We start from the raw sequence: 17,490 nt of genomic DNA on the forward strand, positions 1-17,490 counted from the left end.
CCATTGTAGCCTTCATTAATTATAACAAAATTCAATTTCAGAAATCTGTTAAATAGATATTAAAAAATTAAATTTAAAAATTGTTTTATGGTGTGAAAATAAAAATGAAGTTTCACAATTAAAATTTACTATCAATATCATGATTCTTTATAAATAATGTCAATAATTGAATAGAACATTATTTTAAGCTTAAGATAGGTTGAAAATGGTAGGTACCAAATACTTTTTTTTAGTTCTATCAAATTCTTTCTTAGTGATGCCACTTTCTAGCTATTAAGCAAGCTTCCAACTAAAATCTCATTTTTCCTTTTGGTTCACAAATATCCCTTCTAATATTTAAGCATTGTTTTGTTTATGTATTCAAATGTTGATTTTCTTTATATGTTTGTTTCATAATTATAATATAATTATTTATCATTCTATTTAATTGTAAATTTATAATGATCCAAAAAAACATTTTTAAAATTACAAATAATTAATAAAATAATTTAATATAAAATAAATTTTCATGTTACTATATTAAAAATATTAAAATGAACTTATATTTTAATACTTGAAATCCTTTTCAATATATATCATAATTCAAAGAATTTAGAACTCTCGGAAATTATCCCATACGGGATGGAATTGGAGGGATGCATGGGCTTGCAAAATAGGGGAGAATAATTGGTCGAAAATGCGCGCGTACTCAAAATCAGATGTATAGTCAGGAATTATGAAGTCGTGAAACATCATATTCCTCTTTCCCTCTTCATCCATACTTGTCGATATGCTGACGATAACAGTTGGCTCATATTCAGGAAGCGAATTAGCCTTGAAAAGAGAGTGGGCGAAGAGTAGCCTGGCCCTGTTGTCAGGAGCAATCCAGGCAGTGCTGCCCCTCGGTAAATACGGGAGGATTCCCCTCACACGTCTTTCGCTTTCCTCCCTGCATGACCCTCCCATATCCACAAACACCATCATCATCATCTCCCCACCTCCAACCTCCTCCCATCTCTTCCTCACTGCTTCCAAATATCTTCTATTTGCTGCTGCTGACAGATCGCACATCGTTAACAAGAGAGACAGCTTTACGCCGCCTACTGGACAGGACGACTCCCCAAACTGCCCATTTTCATCAACATGTAGGAATTTTGACTCACTGTGGAAAAATGCTCTACACATTACATCTGCATGTGGGTACACTCCAGTACCGCTTCGAAGCTGCAATGCAACGAATTAAGAACAACGATGAGCATAACGAGTGAAATTAAATTCTTAGTTAAATACAAGAGTGTGAGTCAAAGCGAATTACCGTAAATATGTACGGCAGTACTGCTAAAGAATATTGCCCCTTCACTTGTTCCCACCGCTCTTGCAAAAAGGGACTTTTATATATATCCACAATCAGCAATCCCTTCATCTTCCCTAACTTGTCCATTGTGTTTCCCTCCAGTCGAGAACATCCTGAAGCCTTAATTGCAAGCAGCGAACTCAAACATTCAAAATCACCAGAGAGGCTCTGTAATCCTTCGCAACAATATATGTTCAAATATTTCAAACGATTCAGCTGACCAAAATTTTGAGGTAGATTCGATAGTCTTCTGCAGAAATTCAACGTTAGCAGCTCCAAAGAAGCGAGGTTTCCGAAACTTTCTGGCAACGCAGATATGCACTCTGACGTCAAATAGCGTAAAGAACGAAGTTGGCCAAAGCTGTCAGGGAGGCTCACCGAACTCCTATCACTTATATCCAACTTTTCTAAAGCAGATAGGTTTACAATGGTTTCTGGTAGGCTATCAAACCCATCACAATGCCACAATTTTAGAAAACGCAAAGACTGAAGTTGCGAAAAGGTGGTGCTAAGCTCAGCTAATGTAGCCCATCGTAAAGCAAGATATTTCGATGAAGATGCGAGCCCCGACAACTGCAAAACAATTTCACTGTTTCGAATTAGCGAGGTCCTCGGGAAAATATTTATAAATTAAGCAAAGAAAATTTTCGAAAAAATAAAATAGATAATCAGACAAAGCTTGTAAAGTTTACGTTAAAAGTTTTGAATTCCCCAATGAATACTGCTAATCTCGGATGTTTACTGAGCTCCATCAGCGAGTGATTATGACTGTTGAGGCTGAGCAACCTTAGATTTTCGAAGGCTCCTTTGCATTCTCCGTTTACTATTCCTGTATCTTCCGGTGTTATCAAGACTCTTAAACATCTGTTCATAGTTGAGATGACGAGCTTCGAGCTTGAAATCTTCAGGAAGAGCAATCCCCTTCGTTTTCTTAATCCTCTGCAAAAATTTCTATCGCTCAAATGTGCATTCAAATACAAAGCATTGGTTCAATTTTCAAAATTTTCCTATAACCGGTTACACATGAATCTCAAAAAAAATTGAAAGAGTGAGTTTATATATATTTGAGATAAAAATCTAGAATTCTCGTAAAGGCGGGACAAAAAACATATACCTCTTCATTTTGCAGAACATCAGTGAGAGACTGTTGGTCGATAATTCTATCCCCATCTGACGACAGCTTTCTCCCTCGAGCCTGCACTATATCGTGAACATTCACTCTGCCTTCATCCGTGATATTTACAAGTGCAGCCCTTTCAAGCTCTTGAAGCTCTGTCTCTCCGACACTATAGGCCACTCTGCACCGCTCCCAATTACAAAAGAAGAAAACTGTATCCAGAAATGCCTCTTTACAAGAGGGTTCCAAGCGTTTATAAACAAAGTCCACCATACGTTCGCTCAATTCGCCCTCCTCTCCTGCTACCAACCACGTCTTGAGATATTCAACTGCTTCCCTGCAAGCTGGAACGTTCTGTGCATGTTCACGTAATCTGGCTCCACCCAATTTTAGAACCAGTGGAACTCCTTGGCATATTTCGAGGAGGTGACCAATATCTATGGTGGGGTCAAAACTTGCCTTGCGACTGCCTAAAGCGAACTCACACAAAAGTTTTTGTGCCTCTTCTGGTGGAAGAAAAGGCACCTGATAATAACAGCGTTCAATTCCTGCCTACAAAATTATACGAGTCTCGTTCAGATTTCTGGTCGTCACAAGAATCTTGCTCTGGGCTGGAAGGGAAGCCAGGTCATTTATGGGGAAAAGCTTTTCAAAGTCACTTCCTTTCAATGCGTTGTCAATGAAAATGAAGAGAGGTCGAGAAGAGGGTTCTTTAAATTTTTTCGACAGTTCTTCTCGACCTTCATTCAAACTCCTCAAGTCAACATTGTGGCTAAAAAGATCTCTTAGAATTTGGTGTTGCAGCAATTTGAGATCAGTCTCTGAACAATCCTGTTGCATATCGACTCTACAAAATTTGTAGTTTTGAAGGTCAAGTTTATTGAAGACCGCAGTGGCTAATGTGGTCTTTCCTATCCCACCTTGCCCGTAAATAACCACCACTCTGATGTGCTTTTCATGTCGAGGAGTTGAGTCACACGCATTCTCGGTCCCTCCGTACCAACTACAAGCCCAATATAAATAGATTAGACATTCAGATTTATGCACATCTTTAACATTATAGAAAATAGATAACGATTGCAGTATTTTTTTTAAGTTTACTGTGTGAAATGTATCTTATTTCCAACTTTACAAAATTTTGGCATGTTTCTTTCAGCTTAATTTAACATTAAACTTTTTATTTTAAAGAAAAATTCATTAAAGTAGTTTATTTGTTTCTTATTCTTTCTAATTAAGATTAATATAAATGTTGTGAATTTAATTTTTTATAAAATAATTAAATATTCTTAATGTAAATGTCACATTTTTTTAGGGTATTCATTAAATCGTATTGTTAATTAATATGTTTATTGATTAGTCAATGGAAAGTTGTACATAGTACTAATTTGGTAGTTTATTGAAAATATAAATGACATTGTGAAAGAATACCTTACTTAAAATTATTAATATTTAACGATAATAAAAATTTCAAATAATATATTTTAACAAATATAAATAGTTAACTTGAACTCTAAAATAAATATAAACATATATAAATAATAATAATAGGAGTTGAATAGGAGTATGGGATAAAGGAGGCAACAATTAGGGGAGAGTTAAAAACATCTATATTGTAGGTATGGATGTCATGTCAAAGAGAGGGATCACTTGCAACATCACTGAAGAAGTATATAGTGTCCATTTGCAAGAAGCATCGTCACTTGTAATACTTATTTTGGACAAACATAAGTTTGGTGGGGGCAAGCAAACATATGACTATCCATAAAAGCATAAACAAGGGAGGAATTTATTTAGTTGGGTGTTAGCATATCAATCAAGATGGTGTTGCAAGAAGTAAAGACATTTGTTGCTCAACAAACTAAGGGGATATGGGAGCATTTAAAGTAAATCGAAAGTAGCAAGAAGGGAATGTAGGAGGAGAAGGGAGTACGTTGTGACAAATGGAGAGATCCAAAATAGGGTAAAGACATCCATTATTGCGTGAAATGAAATGAAAAACATTTGGTGAGGGATTGTAGATACATATTGGTAGTTCTTTTGAAGCATGGAATGAGAGAGAATAGTGGGAGACATAAAATATTTGAGCACGTGTAAGATTGAAACAATCTCAAGTTGATATGTTTGCATTCCATTATGAAGTACAAATATATAATGCCATTTTCTCTCACCAATCCAAAACACTAGTAATAAGACTAATAATGGTAATTGTAGAGCGCAATGGGAGTGGAGATGGATGTGGGTAATGGTCTAAGTGATAGAGGTCTATATGAAAATAATATTTATGTGGGATCTCATGCAATGTTCTTTTGCTTTGTCCCTCCAATTTTAATTCTAAGGTTGATTGAGCATTGAGAAACGTGTGTTGGTAGAGTTTAATATGCCTTATTGTGAGCATTGCATGATGTTGTCTCTATTTTGGGACAAAAAAACCACTATGCTACAAGGATTTCTTATAGGTGCTACTCTTGATAGAAATGTCTACAAGTATCCTACATAAGAATTTTGAATCAAAGTATTTTTTGCTACTGTTAGTGGATCTTCTAATGGCATTTCTATTACAATCACATCATCCTATTTATTTTCCTAGGGAAGCTAGAGATGGAGACATGAAATTATGTAAGAAAGAAGGAACTAAAATAATGCCTCTAGACTTTTTGGAACTAAAATAATAACAACTTTGTAGGTGACATCGTGACTTTGGTCTTGGCTCAATGACAAGTATAGAAAGGTATAGGTCATCCTCTAGACACTAGTGAGGTTTATTCTTCTAGGAAATAATGACATGATAAAATAGCCTTGGGATAACCATAAATAAGCTAAGGAAACCTACTAACTTGGTATATAATGTTGACGTTGTATTAGCCATTATGATCTAACGGCGTGAACAACACTATTAAGCATGAATGGTCTATCTAATCTAAACATGCACTTAGATTTGTGTTGAGTTTAGAACAAATTTGATTATGACCAAAGTTTCCAAAAATGATAAATAAATCTAAGCAATATTGCTTAAGATGGATTTTTTTCCTTCATATCTATTTGGCTGATAAATATATGATTACCTTAATGATTAATAATATAGAAGAATGTTATGTACCCAAACAAGAATATTATATATATGGGTTTAGTTTCTTTCCAATATTTTTTTTGAATAATAATTGAATTAACTAAATGGAATGTGTTCCTTTATGAGTGGTATTTATTTATATATGTGTGTGAACATGGATAGAGACTAGCTCATATGGGTTTAATGTATTATTTGTGTGTTGATAATTTGACTTCAAGACCTACATGACCATGTGTATTGTCTTATGGATCACTCTATCTTATAGCTAACCCGGTCAATCCACCTTGTGTTTGGGGACCCTTGGGATATCTAGATTATTTGCATTCCTAGTTATAAGATGACCCACATGTTAGAGCTAAATATAAGAAAATTTTCACTAGTTGACTATCACCAATACCATTCATGTGATAGATGTGAAGTGCAATCTACCATGTGTTAAAAGGATTTTGTAGCTTTCACTACTAGAATGGAGGTGAAGGATGCTAGGAGATATATCAATCTATATGAATATAGAAGTGTTTTATCTAGATGTTACTAGTATTGTACAACTGAAATGAGTTAAATGTTATCCACCATTTACTATCATTGAGTCAATTATCACTTGTAGAATGGATATGATAGATGTTAGGAGTTACCTAGTGTATCATCATTCTTAACTAGATTTCACTAGTAACATGCAAGGGACGGATGCTAGGAGCTACCCCATACAAAGTTGGTTTGACATTGACTAATGGCATGGGGGTTATAGATGCATTGGGATCCATCAAATTGAAAGGTTCAACAAGGTACATATAAATCTAATTAATGGCCTCATATGAAATATCTTTTTACCTTTACACCTTATTTGGTGATGATCATAAGTAGTACAAGACGTCTGCTTGTTATCATAGTAGGAAAATGATGTGACTCATGATCTATAATATGGAACATGTTAGTATTATTTTTCTAGTTGGGATGTACTTGAAGGGTAAATGCTAGTGAACTAAGTTTTCTATTGCTAATTGGTCACTATGTATTTGTGTGTTAATCACTATGTACTTCTATAAAAATAACCTTATGTATTATTTTTTGTTAAATTTATACCCTTGCTAGTGACAAAAATAAGCAATTCAGAATGATTTATTGATATCACAAATGATAATGAATTGGTAAAAGGGATAGAAACCAAGGTATAGTATAGGATGCACTAACATTTCTCTTATTCATTGTGATGTACTTAAGGGCTTATCTATTATGATTTGCGTAAAGGAGAAGATTCATGTAATAAATATTATTGATGGAGTATAATCCTAGGATCAAATTTTTCATTATTTTTGCTACCCTTTTGGCTAGTCCTTTTCTGGTCTGGTGGTGGACATCTCTTTCAAAAAGCAATGTCACTTCACCCTTTTCTTTTAAGTGTTGACGTTCTCAAACTAATGGATTTTTCTCTCACCACTTGGTTCTTACTCTGAACCTCTTTGTGATTGAGATGGGAGGAGACCTAATACAAATTGGACTTGATTCATGTGAGAAATTCAAAAGTAATGCTAAGTTATGGCAGAAAGTGGTTAAAGGGATCCTACATAGCTATGTTGAAGGGGTGCAGGGTTTTGACCCGAAGCTCTCCAAGAATTTTGGCCAAGCCAAGCAGAAGGGGGAGGTGAAAATTAGAAAGGTTTCCTTTAGAGTCACTCTATATTTGATTTCTACCATCACTGGGCTTTCATGGGATGGAATAATCTTCCCCAATAAATCGAAAAGGTCCTATAAAAAGGAATTTAATTGATTTTTCAAGTCAGGTGAAGGGGTTTCTAGGTTTAAAAGTGGGTATAACAAAAAAGAGCTACATGGTATCTATAAAGTTGTTGCCATTTTACTGATAAAATTATTCACTCTAGATGGCTGATTCAAAATATTTCATTCCCAACTTTTCTTGATGCTAAAACACCTTAGGTATGGTATAAGGATGATTTTTTCTTACTAGGTTTGTTCTTCATTATCTCAATCTTTTTCTATCTAGCTAAGTCTTAAAATTCCCTCTCCATCCATCAAGGGTTAATTCTTTGTCTCTATAAATTTCACCTTGCTTTAACCCCTTCTAGTGGGTCCTTGTTAAATCCCCCTATCCCCTTGCTTGACCCAAATTTGGTGGTTGAGCTTTCTAGTGCCCCCATAGAAAAACCCAACCCCACTATTGGCTCCTCTTCTAAACCTAATCTTGTTTCTACCCTCTTTAATCTCATCAAAGAAACGAAAAAAGAAGACCTCTCCTAATCTCCCTCCTGAGGATGTGCAGGTGTCAGAGTTAGATAAAGAGGAAGTGTACGAGGATTTTGAGTCCTCCTATGATTCAAAATCATACTAGTCCCCTACAACTTCTGAGGGCATTGCCCCCTTTCCCCCTAGTCACCTAAGATTCCCAACACCATGACTAGCTCTCATAATTTAGACTCGAAGGTATTAAAGCTAGAGGAAATGTTGAGCTACAGGATTTGGTTATAAAATAGATTTTTTCTTAGTTCAATGAGGCTATAAGGAAGATTAGAAAACTCGAGGTTGTGGCTAAGGCCAATGCTAGGGCAGGAAAATGGGCGATGGAGGAGAAGGACGAACGAGTCTACGAAGTTGTGAGCAACATGTTTGGTAGTTAGAGAATTGAGATAAAAATTGAGGGCATGTTGAATGACTTTAATGAGAATGTGTCTCAAAGAAATGATAACAAGGTTGTAATGGAGCTAAAGGAAATCCAAGAGATCCTTAAGCATAAAATTGAGGAGATTTCCAAGAGAAGCCAGGATATGGTCTTGAAGAATTCAGCTTCCCTACAAGCTATTCAGGAGGTAATAGTCCATAGGAAAGCTAAGTAAAAGAGACATGTTTTGTTCCCTTCTATTTCAATGGAGCCCACTGCCTCTATGGTTAAAGATACTCTGGGTTATGATATTTTGAACTCTTCTAAGGACTCCAACAAAAAAATCTCTTTCTCTAATAAATGTTTAGGTCTATGTAAAGATTAGCAAGAGGTTAATGCCTTTGCCTAGTAGTCCATCTCTTTGTGGCTTTGGCAGTTGGCTGTTTTTCTTTTTATTTTTGTTTGTTGGTTTTGTCCCTAGTCTTTGTCTAGTTGCATTGTGGTTCCTTTCTATTTTTTGGTGTTTTGTCTTTAACTAGGTGTGCATTTCTCATGTGCCCTAGGTGGCGCTTCTATATGGATATGTAATGGTACTGGCCTAACCTATTTTTTATTAATCAAAACTAGTTTGGTTATTACATTAAATTATAAAAATAAATAGAATATGGGAATAATATTTAGATGTGAAGGCATCATGGTAGATTACTACTTATTATGGATAGACTATTGGTATGGCTATTTAATTTGAAATAAATTTGTATATATGTATATTATTCTATACCTATTTAGGTAGATATATATTCATACATGAAAATAAATTAAAGCTTATGGATGTGAAATATTGAGAGTTGAAAAAGCCTAAAATACATATACCTTACATGTTTTGTGTGTTTTGCAACTATTTTAAATATGCATATTGTTCCACTTATCTCTAATAAATTGGGTCACCAGACTTCAAGTTGTGGAATGAATCCTAGTGGTTGCATAATCAATCCTGAGGATTAAGTAATTAATCCACTATTTTGTCTAATTAGCCCCACCAAGCTACATAAGATATCCTATGTATTGATCTTTTTGGTATGGTTATTCAAAGAAATGACAACATAACCTAATAAACTAATAGTTGGAGTCCAACATTAGTTTGAGTAAGCATTTGGCTAGAAAAATATTTTATTTGCGCGTTCATAGTTGATAATTGACATAAAGAATTTAGTATACATATATCTACGACCTATCATATTTGTACATAAAATACTAAATTATTGTACTTCTATTTTAATTTCAACCTTCCTATAAATAATATATTTCCTAATACACATTTTATTTTAAAATATTTATACAAATTACCTATTTTTTATAAAAACATTAAAAATTTATAATAACATTTGAAGCACCTATTTTGACCATTTTCACATCATGAATATGATATGGTAGTGAATGCCACATAATGAGTGGTCATGTAATTTGCAATATATCCTATGTAAATCTTTGGAGTCGGCCCATGCTATTATATAAGTGATAGAGGGAGAGAAACAAGATTTGGATGTACGGTTTGACTACAAATTTATCATCCTTAAATTTATTCATCTGAAAAAAAGCGCCTTCTCAAATCAAGATTTGACAAATCTTACTAGTTTCGTTCAAGGTAACTAGCTACTGGACTTTCTTTTTCTACAACAAGCCAATTGAATTCACTTCAAGATTTTCCTGTTGGCATAAACAAAACTCCAAATAAAAGAAATATTAGTACCTGCTTGAGGAGGTATTCCTTGCGAGGGAGGCAGCACAACTGGAATATTACTAGATATTTCTTCAGTCCTATTCACAATTTCTTCAGTCCTATTCGCAATTTCTTCAGTCCTATTCGCAACAGCGTTGATCGCTACCAATGACAGATCTGCGTACTCCAGTTCAAGGTTTCCTCGTAAGCTCAGCAAATCTCCAGCCGTAACCGGAGCAGCCAAACATCTATTCACCCATCAAAAAATAAATAAAGATTTAGCATTAAACAAAGATTTGAAATACGAATATCACATGACTAGAGAAAAAATCAAATTGCATGAATTTGTTTTACCTGGAAAACCTATCAGATTTGATGTGCGTTATGCAGAGAGCGGAGCCTTCTACAATGAATTGAAGAACCCTATTCAACTTCCCCTGAGGGAAATGCTCGTCCAACTGCTTGATGTGTTTTGCGAGTTCACACATGTATTTGAGAAGCGGAATGCATTCCTTTGTGTTGGAAGAGACTTGTTCAATTCGTTCCAACACAAAAGCTACAACTGACAGAGCTACGCCCAGCCACTTAATCTGAGCTGCTTGATTTGTTACATCAATAATTAATTTGCGGGTTTCACGGTTAAGATTTCGCTTAAAGTGACTCTGCAGACAAAAACATTGAGAGATACTTTCAGAATTGGAACAAGAAGTTCATTCCACGATTAATAATACTTTCTTTCTAATAATACTTGAAATGCCTGGATCAAGAAGATCATTAATAAGTAAATGTGCTGCATCAATTAAATTTAAAAAAATAACAATTTGTTGAGCACCTTGCATAGATGTCTGTTAGATCGCTTCAAGCCCTTGTTCAGTAAAACACCAGCAGACTTGATAGAAGAATCCACCGCAACCACCTTGCCAACTTTTCTTTCCTGCTTTCAACAATTTGCTATTGATGTAAATCTGTAAGAGAATACTAAATTTAACAAAGGGCGATTCAATTAGTGCTTAATTACCTCTTTTAAGAACTGATCAATGTAAGAAATCAATTCATCAATGTGGTTCATCGCTTCCACCGCAACTATATTACTCATAATATTTTGATAATCTTCTTGGGAAGAAGAAGATGAGCGACAGCAAGAAGTGGTGGCCATTATTCTGTTACTGAACTTCTGAAAGAGGGAATTAAGCGGGTAAAAGATATTGAACAGATATGACTCAGAACAGATTGCTCAGAATGTGTGCGTGTTTCGAGATTGGTAGCCTTGTCTCCTTATAATGAGAATTGCTTTGGAATGTAGAAATGGGTACAGTCAAAAAGAAAATCAAATGGGACTTCATTCGTTTCTTTTTGTGCGCGCAAGCTGTAAAGAAAAGAAGCTGGGAATATGTTTTCTTCTTTTGGTACGTTACATTATTCTGCTAGGCTGTAAAGAAAAAGCAGCTCTCGTCTTCTGCACTTTCACTGTGAGTGGTAATAATTAGGCAGACAAATCTTTTGAAGACAAGCATCTAAAAAACAGATTGAATTGGAATTAATGTTGTTTTTTTTATATGGATATTCGAAGCGTAAGATTTTATTTATGCCATCCATCAAATCTCTATTTGAAAAGCAAGCTACTTTCAATCTAAGGAAATTGTGGAAAACTTAAACATAGGAATTAAATTATTTTAAACTATTTGGATCTCTTAAAAACAGATGCCAAACGTAAGATTTATTTATGCTTCCCATCAAATCTCTTTCTAAAAAGAGAGCTACAGTTGAAGACATCGAGAATATCAACATCTTTCGTTACTTATCTTTTATGATAACAAATTTGACCTCTCAATACATATCTTTATTATGCAATAGTTTTCTTTTTCCATTTACTTTGATTTATAGATTTTTAATGTAATAATTAGTGTGCAAATATGATAATTTTTACATTCTAGTAAATAATACAAATTTAGATTGTTTTGATTTAATTTTATTTTTAAGTTTTAAATTTGTATTAGATTATTATTTTTTTATTTTTGACTTTATTTTATAATTATGAAAGTAACCTAAATCATTTATGCACTTGTAAAAATAAATTTTCAATTCTGAAATTAAAATTAAAAAATGATCTTGGTATTTTCCTCTTAAGTGATTGTTACAAGATGTAAATTGAATTGCATAATAGGGTGTTGTATTTATAGCCAAATCTTAATATGTGTATCTATCCAAATTAAACTCCTAGCATATAGTCACAAAGATTTAAAAATCCTCATTTCATGATACCAAATTGGCATCCCAAGGAATTATGCAAGTTGCTTATTATGCCTAATCTTATTCAAAAAGTCACTAACTTGACATCCTTACAAGAATTTGAGATATGGAGTCAATTGTCCTTATCATGTGCAAAATATCAAGCACACAAGTAAAAAAATTATGCAAAGATCAAACTAAGAACATCAAGGCATCATAAATTTAGTAAAGTTTGGTCTAGATCTACACTTGTGGGATTAATTTTTGTAGTGTCATAAAATTGCGACTCTTGCGATTTTCGACCACATTAGGGTCCTCACGTTGGTGAACTGAATTCTCAAGCCTGATCTGAGACCCAAGAGTTGCTCATCCCCGAAACTGCACCTTTTATGCCCCCCCCATGCCCTGAACCTACTTCCTGTCATAAGAAAATGACAGGACAGGGACGTGGTGCCCCTGTCCTTGCCCTATTTCAGGGCCCCTTCATTCAAACAATTCATTGAACTTTGTGCTTAAGGCGCGAAAACCTTCCCTCTGTCAGCCTATGACGAAAAATTAATCCAATAACCCTAAGTGACGAATATATAAGTTGCTTTTTTCCTCTCATTTGTAGAAGTTGAACAAGTGATAGATTCAGATACATGAGGTTAAGCATTCAAGCATCCCTTTCAAGTATTGAGCATCTCGATTCTCCCTTCAAGGCTAGGTGTTGCATTCAAGTCAAGGATTCAACCATTGAAGAGGAAATCCCTTTCAACATTCAACTACACACAAGCAATTCTATCTACATTCCTATTACAACCTCTCTTGAGGTGATTTACATTTTAGTCTTTCATTTACATTTACTTGAAAGTACTTTCATTCATCATTTGGTTAATTCCAAAAGTGGGGTTTGACCTGAAGAAAAACCCCCAATCCCAACCCCTTTTCCTCTCTTTTTTGTGTGTAGGTTGCAGGTGCGCAGCTGTATTTGCAGATTTGGACTCCATTCACAGAGGCAAAAAAACCCTTTTCATTTCGCGGATTTTTCGGAGGACCGTGTGCACTTTAAACACGGTCACGGTAACTGTTGGCATTGTTTTGTCATTGATGTCAATCGGTATGGGATGACCACCGGTAGAAGAGATGTATGTGCAACACTATTGTGAAGGAGTACATGATGTTATATCTTGGATATCATCTTGTGTTGCAGAACACTGGTAAAGGTAAGGAAGATGACCTCAGGAGTCATCAGTACACAAGTTAGTGCTTGACTTGTGTGATGAGATAGAGAGGTGTTTAAGCGGTTGTTTGTGATGAAGAGGCAGAATGTTATCTAAATCACATCCACACCAAAAAATAAGATTGAACAGGACTCCCACTAGATGAAGATGCAGTCATCTTCAGAAACAATGACCAACAATGAGTGTGTCCACACCGGTTCACATGTGCCTGTTTGAAGATATGTTGCACAAACAGGGAACTCACATGAGCAGATGACAAGGTGTTACTCCACCAAGTAAGTGGGGCTTATCTCCTATATGCATTGAGTGCATTATAGTTTTGTGAGATAAGAGTGAAGAGGTAAAGGAATGGACTTGAAGGATCACACTAGATCCATTGGTGAATTGAGGGAATGCCTTAAATGCATGAGATTAGGGTTATGCATTGGATCGACAGAGAAGGCATACTGAAGAAGAGTGATGTGTTTGTCATTCAAACAAACTGGCTAAGCAGATACAGTCAGAGGAGAATGGTCTAACCGATGAAGGAGTTTAGTGAAGGTTGATGACTAGTGTCATCATGAGTGATAACCAGTGCATAAGCCCACTGGTAATATGAGCAAGGTGCAGATGCAGATGACTCTCCACCTTGGGAAAATGAGCAAATGAGCTTGCTCAAGAAAGACATGTGTGACGACCGGTCAAGCTGTTCCACCCACAGTTCAGTAGAATGCAGACATGATGAGGTTACTGGTATAGTGTGTGATATCAGCAGGGTTAGCAAACTAGCAGGAAAGAGGAATTGATAAAGTGGTTGGTCAGTGATCCTATCTGGACCAACATGAAGTGCCAAGCTGGCAGTTGGTCGATATGAATACCACATAGATTCAACGTGGCGAACATGCGTTTGGATAAAGATGGAATGTACATCGACAGGGTTGCTGCAAGGTTGGTCGACTTTAATGAAAGGTCACACAAATCACGGGACATGTTGCAGAGCGATTGCAGGGGTTTGAGGCTCGAGGTCTGGAAGACAGCTATGAGTCAGCTAAGAGAGATTGAGAAGATCTAGGCAATGGAGGAAATAGCATGACAAGTCTTTCGTGTTTAACCAAGAGATCAGCTATTAGGGTAAAAAGAAAGTCACCAGAGACAAAAGGCGTGATCTAGAAGATGCGTAAATGGTGAAGTCATGCAGATTGACAGTCTGAAAGATCGGATCAGACAAGATCTGATAAAATCTTATTGGATTTGGTTTGCCTCGAGGATGGTGAGGAAACCCTAACCGCTCTGATTTTGAATTGATGTTTGGGGGGAAGTCTAGGGTATAAGTGTGAAGGCCAAAGAGATTATCTGTTGTTGCTGAATAGAAGAATATTATGTGATTGCAAAGTGAAAGACTTCTACAAGTAAGAGCAAATCAACCAAGTGCTCAACGAGCATCTGTGAAGAGAGTGGGAGTGAGAGATAACCTGGTTGAAGCATTCAACCGATTGGAGAGAAGAATCGGTTGTGTTCATACCGACAGAACAGAAGTGAAGGAGGCTGCAGAGAAGATAAATAGGCAACCGGCAAAGAGTAGAATCGGTGAAGAGCAGAGAAGAGAGGAGAAGATTCAATGAGAGCAGTACAGAAGAGAGATAAATTGGTAGGGCTTACCAGCATTGAAGCAACAGGTGAAGAGCAGCAGAGAAGTGAGTCGGTGAAGCAGAGAAGGTATATCACCGACAGAGTAAGATATATATATATAATGGTTGCAAGATTCACTCATAACAAGATAACTACTTATGTATTTGATGCTTACATTGTGAACACTGAGTTGTAGCTTGGTGCAGGGGTTGTAGCTCCTTGGGTTGGTGCCCTAAATTTAGGGGTTCATGCTCCTTGGGTTGGTTCCCTAAAGTCAGGGGTTGGTGCTCCTTGGGTTGGTGCCCTAAACTTTGTAACTGTGTTTTATTGTGAGGTTGGATTGGAGCAGTAGACTCCAACAACATTGCTCACTGAGGTTTTTCCCATCTTGGCTTTTCCTCATATATGTTGGTGTTATGTGATGTCCCCTTGAGAGTGTGTTTACATTTAAGTTAGTCTCCTCCTTAACTGGTAAGTCTGCATTGAGTTAAATCTATCAACCGATATGCTCACATAGGATTGCAAAAGGGAAAGAGATTTGAGAACCACTGATTCACCCCCTCCCCCTCTCAGTGGTGCATTGTGTCTAACAATCGATATTAGAGCCTAGGTTCCCAGTTAGAAGAGTGTTCTCCAACTTGGGTAGATTCTGGCTTAAGGACACAATGGTTTGTTTAGTGTTAATCTATGCTCCTGTATTTGATGGTTCAAACTTTTCTATTTGGAGTTGCAAAATGGAAGTTTTCCTATCCTCTTTAGGGTTATATGTATGGATGTCAGTAGTTGATGGTCTCCCTACCGGATTTGTAGAAGAAAGAAGAAACCAGTGCAATGAAGAATCCATGAAGGCTATATTTAGTGGACTCACCAGTGATGTCTCCTCACAGGTGGATAGGTGTAAAATAGCAAAGAGCTTATGGGAAAGATTGAAGAAGCTCTATGGAAATGAACCCTCAACTATAGAACCAGATTTTGAAGCAAATATGAGAAATACCTCTTATATTTGTCTGGATGATGAAGATAGATCTGCTAGCAGCTGTAGCAGTGATGAAGAAGGATCTCAACTGTGTGTGGCTCAAGAAACTGAAAGTGGCTAGGAAAACAGTTCCCCTCAACAAGATGTGTTGGCTATTGATGATGATGAAGAGGAAGTCATGGTAGATAGATCTAGCCATCAAGACCCTCTTGATAATAAAGAAGAAGCAAAAGTTGACCTTGAAGGAGAGCTTGTAAATGCACTTGAAGAACTCAATAGAGTTAGAAGGGAATAGAAGCTATTCAAGAATGCTTCTATTGTGGAGCAGAACTGGTTAGTCAAGAGCCTTGAAGAATCTGAGAAATGCATCTCAAAGTTGAAGACTCAGGTAGAAGACACTAAGAAATATCAGTGTGAAGATATAGCCTCTCAACTAGAGATAAAAGACAAAAAACTTCAGTGGTTGCTTGGAGAGAACAAAGGCCATACCTTCCCAGTTAGATATGCTCCTCAAAAGAAAGTTGATCTGACCACAACTCGTGTGGACTTGCAGACAAGGGTGAAGATCCATGTTGCAAAAAGGAAGAATCATGCAGATCCCAAAGATAAGGGGAAGATGGGAGAAGAAAACTTCACCGGAAGCAAGAAGCTGAGGAAGCAGCAAAGGAGACCCTCCATCGGCAGAGGATAGAAAAATTCTACCACCCACAGGGGGAAGCAAGTGTGGGAGAAGAAGAAGAGATCAAATGAAAGAGGTTCTTAGAATGGACAACCAAGGATCCATTCTCAAAAAGGAAAAGATAGGGATGCAAAACCGGCAAGATCTCCTCGCGCATGGAAAAGTAAATATGTAAGTCATATGTCGTCATTTATCGGTTACTGCTTTACATGTAATGATAATGGCCATAAGGTAAGGGAATGTAGAAAGAGATCTAGAAAGGATAATGTAGGATCTCATAGAAATCATGCTTATGGGAAGGATGTATCCAGAAGTAGATACATGCATGACCTTTCTCCCGGTTATGCAAAGATTGTTTGCCATAACTACAATGGATCTGGCCATAGAGAGTTTGAATGCAGGAAGAGGAACCTACAGTCACATGGAGGCCGACAAAATGGCCATACTCTGCAGATAAGTGAAAATAGAGCATATGGAAGGAACAGACCTACATGGAACCAAAGGAGAAATGTCCCTACAGGAGTAAGAGGTCCACCGGTTCCAGTTGCTAGTCAAAGCAACATGACCAGGAGAAGATGGTCAAACCGGTATATCAAGAGATTCCCAAATCATGAAGTTGGGATGGATGTTGTGTGCTACTATAGCACTACTTCTGGCTGTGATAGGAAATTAGGAGATGGAAAGACCTATCTGCAGAACAAGGAAAGACTTGCTCCCAAGCCTGAAAATGAGAAGAAGAATAAGACCAAGCAGGTATGGAGGAAGAAGACCATTGACTGGCACTGTCCACTCAATGCACAGATGATATCTCCCAAGGCCTAAAGGAGATGTTGGACCTCAGGGGGAGTGGCACATTGAATTTATTATTCACCCCCTCAGTGAAGAAGGCAACATGGAAGAACATGTTGTTGTTGGTATTAAGGA

The 17,490-nt window shown here is 36.5% G+C and overlaps 1 protein-coding gene across 2 annotated transcripts; it reads right to left on the reverse strand.

Moving 5' to 3' along the window:
• Nucleotides 1–539: 539 nt before the first annotated feature.
• Nucleotides 540–11,111, reverse strand: LOC131055449 (uncharacterized). Of its 2 annotated transcripts, XM_057989937.2 has the most exons (6): nucleotides 10,870–11,111; nucleotides 10,684–10,785; nucleotides 10,206–10,513; nucleotides 9,882–10,099; nucleotides 2,448–3,453; nucleotides 2,138–2,272 (listed from the first exon to the last, which is right to left on the reverse strand). In XM_057989937.2, the coding sequence occupies exons 1-5, from the start codon at nucleotides 11,005–11,007 to the stop codon at nucleotides 3,362–3,364; spliced, it is 858 nt and encodes a 285-aa protein (XP_057845920.1). In that variant the 5' UTR covers nucleotides 11,008–11,111; the 3' UTR covers nucleotides 2,138–2,272; nucleotides 2,448–3,361. The 2 variants fall into 2 exon arrangements, with proteins under 2 accessions (XP_057845919.1, XP_057845920.1); XM_057989936.2 differs by lacking the exons at nucleotides 9,882–10,099; nucleotides 10,206–10,513; nucleotides 10,684–10,785; nucleotides 10,870–11,111 and adding exons at nucleotides 540–1,203; nucleotides 1,295–1,906 and having other exon boundaries at nucleotides 2,026–2,272; nucleotides 2,448–3,363.
• Nucleotides 11,112–17,490: the final 6,379 nt, after the last annotated feature.

This window comes from Cryptomeria japonica, chromosome 10 (genome assembly GCF_030272615.1).
Source record: "Cryptomeria japonica chromosome 10, Sugi_1.0, whole genome shotgun sequence".
NCBI lineage: Eukaryota > Viridiplantae > Streptophyta > Pinopsida > Cupressales > Cupressaceae > Cryptomeria > Cryptomeria japonica.